This window comes from Marmota flaviventris, chromosome 9, assembly GCF_047511675.1.
Source record: "Marmota flaviventris isolate mMarFla1 chromosome 9, mMarFla1.hap1, whole genome shotgun sequence".
NCBI classification, from domain to species: Eukaryota; Metazoa; Chordata; class Mammalia; order Rodentia; family Sciuridae; genus Marmota; species Marmota flaviventris.
In genome coordinates this window covers 46,855,383-46,868,496 of record NC_092506.1, presented here as the reverse complement: position 1 = coordinate 46,868,496, position 13,114 = coordinate 46,855,383, and the positions used below count along the sequence as shown (strand labels likewise).

General features: G+C 43.4%; 1 protein-coding gene across 2 annotated transcripts in view; it reads right to left on the bottom strand.

Annotated features, from left to right (window-relative positions):
* Plekha7 (pleckstrin homology domain containing A7) overlaps positions 1 to 13,114 on the bottom strand; it is a 207,582-nt gene that overhangs the window by 59,009 nt on the left and 135,459 nt on the right. For both annotated transcript variants that reach the window (XM_071616367.1, XM_027942413.2), the window contains 4 exons: positions 11,275 to 11,386; positions 10,241 to 10,345; positions 7,420 to 7,492; positions 5,779 to 5,879 (listed from right to left, as the gene is read on the bottom strand). In XM_071616367.1, the coding sequence (XP_071472468.1) occupies positions 5,779 to 5,879; positions 7,420 to 7,492; positions 10,241 to 10,345; positions 11,275 to 11,386 (391 nt within the window). The remainder of the gene's footprint in view (positions 1 to 5,778; positions 5,880 to 7,419; positions 7,493 to 10,240; positions 10,346 to 11,274; positions 11,387 to 13,114) is intronic.

Sequence of the window (13,114 nt, the reverse complement as noted above, 5' to 3'; positions counted from 1 at the left end):
TAGTGCTGTAAAGCCCAGTAAGAGCTATGTCTGTTGTCCACAAGAAAAGCCCTGCTGCTATTTTCTATTTATCCAATTTCTGCTTACCAAGGAGCACAGAGGCTATGCTTATTTAAGAACACTGTGTGTGTGTGTGTGTGTGTGTGTGTGTGTTGCTACAGACCAAACCCAGGGCCTCAAGCATGCTAGGCAAGTACTCTACCCTTTGCCACATCCCTAGCCCCAGAAACAGACTTTTTTAAAAAAAATCCCTATTCAGTAAAAGTAGACTCTTAGGATTCCCTGTTTTTGTTTGTCTGAAGCACATAATTCCAGGTTTGGCTAAAATCAGACAAGAACTGAGTCAAAATCAGCTGCAGCAACATGTGGCTTTGTGCTGACTTTCACCAAGAGAATGCCCCCTTCATATCTCACTGAAAGAACATTGTCCAAGGGGCCTTTATACACAGCAAGGTGTCTCTATAGAGACAAATGGGCCCATGCTCACTGTGCTTCAACTGCATGGCACAAAATGTGATGCATTTCCACCATAGAAGCTGGTATTCTGTCTCTTCGAATAGTCACTACAGAGTTGGAGAGCTAACCAACATTTGATTAAAAACTCTCGTGCATCTATTAAGTGCTTCTGTCTCAAGGTGCTTTCTGGGAAGAGGTGCTGGGCATGACGCCTGAAAAGCAACTGGGATGGTTTGCAAATCAGAGGCTACACTAGTTTCTCTCCCTGTGCTCTGATAAGTGGAGACCAATTTTTTTTTTTAATTTGCAAGTAAAATCTCATCCAATATACATAGGAAGATGGTATAGAAATAAGATTTACTGAGTGCCTACTTCGTGTCTCCTAAGTATTTCCATGATTTCAGTCTCATTTTAATCCCAATAGCCTTGAGAATACAGACAGAATCTCTGTTTTACAGATGCATCAAATGAAGCTCTGAGATGTTAGGTAAATTTCCCAGATAGCAGGTTCTTCATAACACTTATCATTAGCTGGTACTATTAATTTTAAACACTTGTTTGTCACCGGGTTATCATCTGTCTCTTCCTCTGGATTATAAATTCCACGAGAGCAGGAACCTTTTCTATCTTGTGTACTACTGTATCCCCAGGAAGAGTGTTTGGCACATAGTAGATATTAAATAAATATGTGTTAAATGAAGGAAGGAAGAGTTGGAGCCCAGGTCTGACTTCACATCCAGGCTTCTCTGTACAATGCTTGCAGGTCCTCTCCAGAAATGAAGGTGATTATACAGATCACTGGTCCTATAATCTGTTTCCAGAATGAAAGGCAGACTCCACTAAGGACCAAAAAAGAATTTAAAAATTAAAATTAAAAGCAAGAAGATTGCATGCTTCCAAAATGGGTGAATGAAAACTTCTCAGATGAACCTTCAGAATTTATTTCTCCTTACATTTAACATGAGTCTAAAATACATACTAAATGTGGACCTCTTCTGACATTCACATGTCCGAGTTCACCTAGCCCAGTGTCAAAGGAGTCTAGGCAAACTTGGCCTTCATTCAAAGCCCCTACAGTGATTGAAGAAACCTTACATTCTTCCTTTGTATATCTTAGGGGTATCTCTGGTCCGAGGATGGATTCCTCCATATTAGCAAGGTGGAAATGCAGCAATAAGAAAGAGAAGGAACTTATTCATGTCTTATTGAGAATCAGCAGTGTGTCTCCTGAGTATTCTTAGCGTTTTCTGCCTAGTCACAGAGGGTTCTGGGACAGGTGTTCACCCCACCAGACACAACTAAGGCATACTAGAAATGGTAGGTCTCTGCTGTACAAGAATTCATGTAGCCAGCCTTGTCCAGGAATCAACCCAGGACATGTCTCAAGCATGCAGACATGAGTTTGCACGTCTGTCAACAAATGGGCCTTGAGAGTTGCACCTAGCATCACAGAGGAGTCATGCAAGATCACAAATATAAACTCATTCACTAATCAAACTGTAGCAGGTGTGTGCCTGCTGCTCTTGGCTCTGAAGAACAGGTTCCCAAATGCATGCTGCCTGTGCTGGTGCATATTAGATACATTAACTGTGAGGGCAAGAAGGACTGGAGCTCCCATTTCATCTGGCCAAATGACCCAAGCCCAAGATTTCCTGAGCCCGAGGAAGATGCCAGGGCCCAGATGACCTCAAGTCTCCTCATTCCTCCCTAGTCTCATCTAGGAAATGACCTCTTCCTCTCTCTTCTCTGCTTCTCGGTTAACAAAATCCTACTTGGCAACTTTATATAACTGAACAGAAACCAGGCTATACCTTAAAAAAAAAAAAATGAGGCTGTGAGCAAGGAAGCATTTCCCTCAAAAACATAATGTACCTAGGATGTGACTGCTCTGCTGGCTCTTAAACCTCAGGTCTTGATACAGCATTGGTGAAGGGAGCCAGAATCCTTCTACTTCAAGCCCCTCAGGACAGCCTTTAGAACAGGAAAAAAAAAAAAAAACTTATGTGGGAAATAAAGGAACACCCAGAAGGCCAGGGCCCACCAACTGGTTGGTCCTCCTTGAGCTTATTCATGCAACAATAATTCATCATTTATTGTTTACTAGATAGAAAAGTGTGTCCTAAAAGTTGGAGGGGCAGCCTGAAAAAAGGCCATGACAGTTTACAGACAAGTAGGAGAAGCCCTAAGACAAGGATCTACAACCACAGTAAATGTTATCAAAAGGTTCAGGATGCTGTGAGAGGGCAATGGGAACATGGCCTGACCCAGAGAAGGACTTAGAGGAACTGACGTTCACGCTGTCTTCCACATGATAAGCAGCTACTTAGTAGGAGTAGCAGGGCAGAGAGGCCACAACCCCAAGAAGGACGAGAGCACAGAGTATTCATCTTCAGGATGAAGCCAGCATGACTAGCATAAAGAAGTGGAGGGAAGAGCACCACTGGGAGAGCTTCAGCTCTGCACAGAGAAGAGCCCAAGTTGTGAGGCCCAGGACACAGAACACTGCATTTCTTGGAATGTCTAAGAACACAGATTCTGAACTGCCCCACAGCCCACTCACTAGCACCCCAAAGAACAATGCTGCAACCCAAAGGGAAATCTTTCTGTCTCAGGAAAACAATGCCTTTTCTGCAGAACCTGCTGACCATGACCAGATCTGCAGAAGCTTTCTCTGCTCTTTTAGACCCTGATGACCCCAAATACCCCTAAACACATGATGCCTTCTGTCTCCCAGATTTGGGAGATTTGGAGATTTGGAGAACATTCTTGGTGAAATCTGTTTTTTTTTTTTCCTTTTCCTTTCTTTTTTGGGATGTTGGGGGTTGAACCCAGGACCTCGTGTACACTAGGCAAGTGCTTTACCACTGAACTACATCCCCATCACTTGGTGAAGTCCTCCTAAGGAGGGAATAGGGAGAAAGAGGAGGGAGAGGGAGAGAGAAAGGGAGAAGAAGAAGTTTAACACACATATGTTTTCTTAGAATCTATTTTTATACTTCCCAATGAAGTGTTAAGATGAAATATATATAGTCACAATAAGTCCCTCTAAGGACATTCCAAATGCTGCTCCATCCCAAACCATGTGTGGCATGTTTGCCCAGAAGTGATGCTCAACCCAGAAAGGAGGGTTTTCTAAGGAAGACTTTTAGGCTGCAAAAGGCAAGTTCAAAAGCCACTGAACAATATGATTTCAGAACAGCTCCTGAGTTACAAAGGAGAGTTTCTAAACAATACAATAAATGATCATTCAAACCTTCTTTTACCTCCTGCAATGTGCAGGAAGTGACTGAGAGAAGACATGAAAGGAAAAACAGAGAAGAAGAGTGAGAAACTGTCCCTCCTCCCTGTAATTCAAATGAAAGAGAATAGAATTCAGGGTAGAGTGTGGCCTCCATCATCTTCCAGCTTTGTGACTTTGGGCAAAGTTTCTAAAGCTCTCTGACCCCCACTTCCTTTATATATAAAATAGCCAAAAATACTGACCTCTCAAGTTCTCCAGGAGCATTAAATGAGTTAACATGCATGAACGCACTTGGTTTTACAGATAGAAGGCAATACTATTCCATGCCTCAGAAGTGAAGGAAGATGCCAGAATCACAGATCTGTAGCAATTCTGGAGTAACACTTGACATGAGGGAGGACAGCTCCAACCTGCTGATAAATGAAGCTGAAGTATCAGCTTATTCTGTGCTCCCTTGGAAAGGGAAGGTAGCAGGAAAGTAGGTGTTATGGTTTAGATGTGAAGTAGCCCCCAAAGGCTCAAGTATGAGACAATGCAAGAAAGCTTAGAGAGGTGAAATGATTGGTTTATAAGAGTGTGAACACAATCAGTGCATTTATCCATGGATAGGAATTAACTGAAAGGTAACTGTAGGCAGTCAGGGTGTGACTAGAGGAGGTGGTCCCTGGAGGCATGCCTTTGGGGCATATATTTTGCCCTTGTTGAAAGGAGCTCTCTGTCTGCTTCCTGGTGAGATGTCCTAAGCCACTTTTCTCCACCATACTCTTCCGACATGGTGTCCTGCCTCACCTCAAGCTCTGAGAAATGGAGCCAGCTATCTATGGACTGAGACCTCTGAAATCATGAGCCCCCAAATAAACTTTTCCTCTTCTAATTATTCTTGTCAGGTCTTTTGGTCACAGTAGTGAAAAAGATGACTAAAACAGTAGGTGACACCATAGATTCAGTAAGCACCACCATAGATTCCAGTTCAAGATGCTGGTGCAGAAGATCACTTGCAAAAGCCTCTCACAGACTAAGGACCAAATGATAACACCCCAGCCACTACATGTTAACACTGGCCAGCCCTTCCAGAGAATGGCGGGTGTCCTGACTGGGCTTTTTCCATGGTCTTTCAACTATCTATGCCTGGAAAAGGTGACTCTGCTATAATGCCTGCTGCCTAATACTCACCTTGTACCCCCAATATAGGAGAGCCAAGTGAGAGGAATAGTAAGGTCAGGAGACCCTACCCAGCTTGAAGTGGATGGCATTCTCTTTACCCTGAGCAGCTGTGAGAGGGCAGGGATTCTCTTCTACTGTCATCAGGGCTATTGCCGCAATGTTCTCTGGGACTTCTGCTCCAAATGCTGTAAACTGAATTGCCACTTAGTACAACTGATGATCTCCTCACCATTCTTGAGGGACCCAAGAAGTACTGCAGTGAAGGAATCTGTGGAGGCCACCAATGGAGAAGGCCTCAGGACTCCCAAGTTTGGGATTAACCACCACCTTCCTACAACCTCCACACAAGTGTCAGAGTGCACCAAAGGACTGTCACCAATGATCTCAGCCCCACACACTCCAAATGGCATGACACAAAGGAAGCAGAAAAGGGGTTCTGCTGGTGGAAACATCTGCCTAGGGATTTGATCAATTTCATTCTAATGACTTTACCACAAGATAAATAAAGTGAACAAACCTGACAGTTTCTTCAACATGCAGGCTCCCATCCCTCAATGTGAGGACTCATAATTTAATTGACATAAATCCATTGTGGGGATCATCAATTACACTAAATGGGTGGATACTGGGTACACTGGCTGATTAAGTTGATAAGAAGGCAATATATAGTAGCCATGGGGGAGGAAAGGGTTTAATACTTGAACAAAACTGGAGGACTCCAAAGTTCAGATCCACATGAAATTACTATTGACATATATTATTCTAGTTTAAATAATTTATATATTTGTTAATCTGAGTCTGAAACTCTCTAGCTTCCTAACCAACTTCCCTCCTCCCAAAAGCAACTGTGTGTATAAAGGCATTTTTCAGAACAGCTTAACATGGAATTGATGCAGAAGAGAGAGAAGGGGCACTACCTTAAAGGAGTACTTGCGACTTATGCGATCCTCAGGGGCCACAGGTGAGATCACATAGCTGGGTAGAGGAATGCTCCCGAGGACCACTTCTTCTCGGCTGTCTTTGAATGGAAAAACACATTAGAACAACCTTCTGGGTACTCTGTTCAGGGCTTCTTCTCTCTCCCCGGGACTAAGGCCATCTCCTCTTCATGAATCATTTAGACACTCCCTGGGCACTTTTGTGAAATGCTGGAACTATAAAGGTGAACCACACAGGGCACTCCCCCCAAGAGCAGAGAGAATCACATGAGCACACTCAAATCAACCTGGAAAAGGGCAGTATGGCCCGGGCTGTGAGGAAGTTGAGAAGGCTTTAGAAAGTGTTTGAAGTCTTTTCAAGGACAGGGAGGCACATTCTGGATGGGGCAAACCTCATTGGCAAAGTTACAAGACTGTGTGAAAAATCCTACCTTCTAGTTCTAGTCTCTCTTCCTCCAAACCATCTTCTTAACCAGTGGTGTCTTACTGCCTATGGAGAGGGTGCTATTGCTCTGACTTAAAGGCACTCTCTGATTCCTCATTGGACACAAAGTCAAATTTGCCCTGTCTACGGGTGACAGCCCTTTCATTTTGGCCCTTATTCACCTCTGGGCTTTATCTTCTAGTATATTCTCCATGCAAGACTCACTTGGCCAGAAGGTCTCTTATACTTTGTTCTGCTCCTAGAACTTTACTCAAAATTGTATCCTCTCTTCATGATGCCCGTTTCCTCCCACATAGGCAAAGCTCTACCCATCCTTAAAAGTCCAACTCAAATCCTATCTTTTCTAAAAAACCCTTCTCAGATTCTCCAACATAATTCACTTGTTGCTCCCCCTGAACCACCTAAGGACTTCAGATGTCTTTTAAAGCATCAATCATAGTCTAGTCTTGTCTGGTAAATGTCTTTCTCTCCTCCATATTTGAGACTTCCTTCTCAACACTGCCCAGTCCCAAACTTAATGTAGTCCTCCATAAATACTCAGACGGTCAATTCAATTCACCAACTGCCCATCCAACATCAAAGAGGATAAATCTAGATGATGGGTTACAAAATATAATTTATCTATACTTCTCACCTCACCAGATTGCCTCCAAGGTGTAACTATATTTCAAGTAGGGCAGAACCTGATTTTCTGAATTTTGAGACCCTAAGTAGTAAACAAACTGGATTCTATTTCCTTGAAATCAATAGCCTCACTTTCCAGTGCTAAGACTGGTAAAAGTGAAGTCACCAATCATAAACATTAATAAAAACATGGCCAGGCACGGTAGCGCACACTTATAATCCCAGCAGCTCAGGAGGCTGAGGCAGGAGGATTGCAAGTTCAAAGCCAGCCCCAGCAAAAGTGAGTCACTAAGCAACTCAGTGACACCCTGTCTCTAAATAAAATACAAAATAGGGTTGGGGATGTGGCTCGGTGGTTGAGTGCCCCTGAGTTCAATCCCCAGTATCAAAAAAAAAAAAAAAAAAAAAAACCACACTTTGACAGGGTAATAGGCTACTAATTAGCTCAGACTATTAGTCTGTCTACTGGATTTAAGAAAACCACCAATTGTGTGCCCTTACCACCATTCTCTAACACAAACAGTTCTTGGTTGGCTGAGCCTTAAACTCACCTTTATAGTAAAACAAGCAGTAATCAGCAAGCACAAACCACCTCCTTTTCCACAGTCTCATCCCAGAACTGTCCTGCAAAGCAAAGAAAAGCAGTCAGGACACTATCTGAGCATACTGTTCCCCTCCAATCATGTACAACCTAATAACCTAATTCTGGATCCAAGACTTGCCCATATTCACTCTTTTAATAAATTAATAAATATTTTATTGAATAGCTATTCTTTGAATGGGGCATTAAATTAGATTCAATGTTGGTTTATCACAGGAGGGTTTTTTTTTTTTTTTTTTTTTTTTTTTGGTCTCCAGGAAACAAATTATTATAATCCACCTTATTCTAGAAAGGAAAATGTGAATTCAAAAGTACAGGTCTCCTATTAATAAAGGGATCAGCTCTTAACAAAAGGAAGTTTTTTATTTTGTTTTGTGCTGTAAAATATCTTCATTTGGGCTGATTAGAAAACTGAATTTGCATAGTATTGAATATAGTTTAAGTTAGCTAATTAATTAACTGAAGTAATGTTCCCTTTTAACTAAGCTCAGTTCTCTATGATAAGGAACTGATTTTGTTGTTGTTTTACTTCCATTCAATGTGGAGATTGGATTTTCTTTGCTATAAAATTTCCTTATAAAAAGAGTCTGGCTTTACTCATCTGAAATGTAAAACTTTACATTTATTAAGAACATTTTAGTGCAGCTGGCTGGGGTTGTGGCTCAGCAGTAGACTGCTGGCCTACCAAATGTGAGGCCCTGGGTTTGATTGATCCTCAGCACCACATAAAAATAAATAAAGAAAATAAAGGTATTGTGTCCACTACAACAATAACAATATATATATATATAAAGAACATTTTAGTGGGGAATGAGATTGATCAAATTATGTGTATGTACGAATATAGCATAATAAATCCCACTTATGTATAATTATAATGCACCAATTTAAAAAAGAACATTTTAAAAATAAAAATAAAGGTAATGTGTTCAACTACAACTATGAAAAAAAAGAACATTTTAAATAACTATGAAAATTCAAAAAATATGGCCAAGGGAGGAAATTAGCAATGTTTCTAGGGTCAGTTCTCTTCAAAACCTAAGAAAATCTCAGAGCTGTTTTTAGTTAAAGTTGTTAAAATTCATCTTCCTTATGCAGAAGTTGTTTGACAGGCTTGAATTAAAACAAAAACAAAATAAAACCTGACAATTTCTAAACCTAAACATGAGGTTTGTTCATCCTTCTATCAAACTGCTAAAACCAAATTTAACTTGATGATGTCATCCATTTATCAATTTTACCTCCTCCAAATTGACCAGATTACTTCTGAGGTCTTGGCACACAATACCTGCTTCCTTTTTAATGGGATTACCCATCCTGCCATACCTAGTGCCAACATCACTTATCTTGGGAAGCCTTTCAGAACTCCCCAGGCACAGCTACACTCTGCTGTGTCCAGAGTGTTCTTCACAGACCTGTTATGGGTACAGCACAGTCACTGGGTCAGCAAGGGCATGGAAAGAGGGGAGAAGAATTATTTACGATCCCTTCCCTCTCCTTCCATGTTTCCAAGGAGCATCCTTTGTTCAACAGGGACAGTCATACACACGGAAAAAAAAATCAGAGATTAAATTACTCAAATAGAAAAGAGATGTAGCTAAAAGAGAGGAGAACAGAAGCTGTGAGGAGTGGGGATGGGAGCAATAGTTTGGGGCCAGAGGCAGATCTGACAGAAGAGACTGAGCACTGTGAAAGCTATACCAAGAAACAGAACTGGGGAAACACACATCAAATGAACTTTTTGGGAATGCTCCCATGTAGTGTGCAACACAATGCCCTTCTCTCACTTCCCACAAAGGATTTTTCTAAAATGGATATCATTGCTCTTGGAATTTGATTGGTGGCTTTTGGGGATGCTGACAGGTAGCACAGCATAGGTAGACAGGATGCTATGACAGGATGGATAACAATGTGACACAAGAGATGTGCTGTTTCCCTTGGCAGATGATGAGCTCCTTGAAGACAGGAACCACATGTCACTTATCTCTTTATAGGCTCTGTGAGAGCATTCAGAACATGGCAAACACTTGGGAAGCAAATGAATGAATGGCAAGGAGAGAAGAAAGGGGACAAAAGAGACACCGTCCTGGGAGCTCATAGCCCAGCACAGCCATAGGACTAGAAGTGGATAAACTTGGGGTTGGAGATGAAACATGGCCTAGGGGAGACAGAGATATCACTTCCTCACTGAATGGAAGTGGGAGAAGGAGGAGCAGGTGATGGTTCCGAGGTCTCTAACCTGTGTGCCCAGGAGAGTAGGTATAGTACCCACATTATTAAGATCCAGAAAAAACAGGCTAGGGGAAAGAGAAGTAAGGGGTGTGGAAACAATGAGCTGAGTCTGGCTGATTTGGAATCTGGGGTGCTAAGGAGCTAGATATGTGTGCTAGAAAAGAGAGAGGAAAAGATGGGACTTTTTCAGTCAAATGATAATAAAGACTTTAACATCAGGAAGGCAGGTTCTAGTAGAAATTGGTGGTAAGGCTGAATTCAGGCTGACCCTTTCACACTATGGCCTGGGTCCCAGGTCAGCTGACAGTACCAGTGGTCAGAGGCTGAGTGGGTTTTGGGAGAGAAGCTGTAACCCTTCAGCAGCCAGTCCACTCATAAAAATGAACAGCAAATCACTCAGCATGGTGGGCAGAATGCACCTGTCCCCACACAAACTTGGGAGCAAAAACTTTTGTGCCTCTTCCTGTGTCCTGGGGCTAGGAAAAAGAAGGAATGCAGCAAGGGCCATCCCTCCACCTCCCACTCCTCAGCCTCCTCACCTGCTTGTGCAGCCAGCCCCTCACCACCACTGGAACATTGAGGTTTCTCCGAATGGCCTGTTCCCTCTTCCCAAAACTGTGGACTTTATTGCTGGACTTAATGATCTAGGAAAAAGCAGAGTTAAACTCTAGCAGCAAGGAATTTAGGGAGGTGCAAGAAAGCACTTGTGGTAGGAAGGCTGTTGGCTCTCGCTGCTTTACTCTAAGTGGCAGCACCCTTTGATCAAAACAGCAACGAGACAGAGAATAGGCATGCACATGGCCATAGCATTCTAATTAAAAAGCAAGCTCAAGACCTGGCAAGCCTCCCAGCTGGGTCACAAAGAAAAAAATTTAAAGGGATTTTTCAACCAACTCACCAGCAGCTGTTGTCTCTAATATGTCTATGGCTCTCTGGTGTAAAGCTATTTTTTGGTCATAGATTTCTTGCCTATGTCCTGATCTTTACCCTCCTGTCTGGGTTTGCCCTTCAATACTCTCCCCCATTGTGCAATGCTGACTCTTCTCCCTGATCTTTAGTCAGTGTTCCCACACACTGAGCACAGGAACTTTGGTGCTCTTTCCAAGGACACCCTTTCTCAGGTCCATCTGTCACAGAATCTCATCAGGCTTTAACACACAGCCCATAGGAACAACAGTGTGGCCTTCTCAACACATGACAGGAAAGTAGAGAATGTGTTCAAGGACCCAGATATCAGTCCTGGTCTTTCAGCAATCACCCATTTTCTTGGACAAGGGACATAATGCCTCCTGACCGCAATATCCTGGGCTGGGATTGTGGCTCAGTGTTAGCATTTGCCTAGCATGTGTGAGGCACTGGGTTCGATTCTCAGCACCACATATAAATAAATAAAACAAAGGTCCATTGACAACTAAAAAAATATTTTAAAAAATATCCTGACCTATCACTTAGGGAGGATACTTCTTAGGGATCTCCCTCACAAAACTATGGTGACCATCGAATGGGCCTCTGATTATAAGGGGGCTTGGCAAAATACAAAAGGGAGAGATGGAACCAGTGGCCAGGAACTCACCTTGGGTCCAGGCTTGGCCTCCAGGGTAGATGTCGTACCAGCTGTGGATGTTTCACTGACCATGCTGGATGGTCTTTGGTTTCTCTCTTGCTTTGACATATGTGGGTTTGGCCTGTGGGGAGACATGGGGAATCCAATGTGTTAGTGCCAAGCTAAGGAGTGGGAAGTGGTAGCAGAGATTTGTTCCATGTTGGAATTGGTTGCTTGGCCTTAGAACGATTCTGGCCAGATTTTTTAGAGACTACCTGACTCCAAACTACAGCCGAAGGGCCTGCCCTAGTGCTTCAGAGAACCAAGAGAAAGACAGATGGGCACATTTCCACAGCCAGACAGCCACAAAGGCGCCCAGACTGTCATCCCTGCCTGTTGTCCTAAGGTCCTCATACTGCTGTCCTACTTGGGTGTCTGTGACAACTGCCCCATCAGATGGGCACACACTATTCTTCACAGGAGGCAAGAGCAATTCATACCCTTACACACACACACAAACACACACACCTCTATTTCCCTGACTCCCAGAAGAAACTGTTTATAATTAGTAACAAGAAATCACTTGCGCACACATGCACACCCCCATATACACAGAGAATGCTTACATAAATGCCGATGGGGCTTGTCTCCCAAAATAGACTACTCAACAAAGAGTACTATTCTGGGAACACTCCATTTGCCCCAAAATAGAGCCATAAAAGATATTAACCCCTTGTACTATGCCTGGAGAGGCAGAAGAGATGAAGCCTTCCGTCCACCCCAATGAGGATCCCTGGTGCTTCCCTATCAGCATCCCAGAGATGCAGTACATTCCACTGAGAAGTCAGGCCCTGAGAGGGCCAGCACACTGGGAACATCTTGGCTCGACACTAAAGAGACACTTGAGAGCATTCTCCTCACCTGCCTCCACAAAGCCCTTGCATCTGCCAGTCTTTCAAAGCAGTGGTGACAAATACCTCCACACAAATTCAATACCTCTCTTGAACAGTTCAATACCAGATTCCAAGACCTTGCCAACTCCAGGACCAGTAAGCTTCCCTTTAAGAAGAAGTCTTAGTGTTTGGTGGCTGGGTTTTGTCCACTGTTCTGACGGGCAACAGGATCCAGGCAGTTTGATGCCAGTCAGACTATAATAAATTGAGACTCGCTGCCTGAAGAATAGAAAAAAAAATCTGATTTGGAGGACTGTACCAGGACCCTGAAGTGATGGAGCTGGAGAATCCAGCCAGTCACAGCCAAATAAAAAGCACTTGAGATGTCCTTCAAGAGGCTCACTTTTCGAGAGGTGTGATGGAGAAATTCCAGTTTCCACTGTAGAGATTTGATGCTCTCTTCAAAGAACAGTGCTGCTTCTGTACCAGGAGGGAAATTCTCCACACAAGTCTCCGTGACTACTGTGCCCCCAGAGCAGTTCCAGCAGCAGGACCACTGTAGCAAGCTTTCCAAGGGGCCAGGCCCTGTGGGATGCTTGGCAGCTGGAGGTGCACATCCCACCAGCAGAAAGATCACTGGCTCCTTATCAGCTCAGGCACTTACTTCAGATTCCCCGCCCCCGGCCTCCATCCCAGCCAGACTTTTGTTACTGCTCCCCACTCAGAAGGAGAATGTCACCATGCTCAGCCGCTCCCCTGTTGGCAGACACTGTGTGCAGTGAGAGATAATCACCATTTGGGATGGGAAGGGGCTCTGAGAGGCTGCCTTTTTCATCCCCTGCTTCCAGGCAGAACTATGTCTGGATTAGATTTCCAGAGGGGGAAATAAGGAAGAAGAGCTCTCAAGTTAAGGCAGTTGACTGAATCTCTAGTCAAAATTCAGGACACACAGTCCAATGACAGAAAAGATTTGTCTG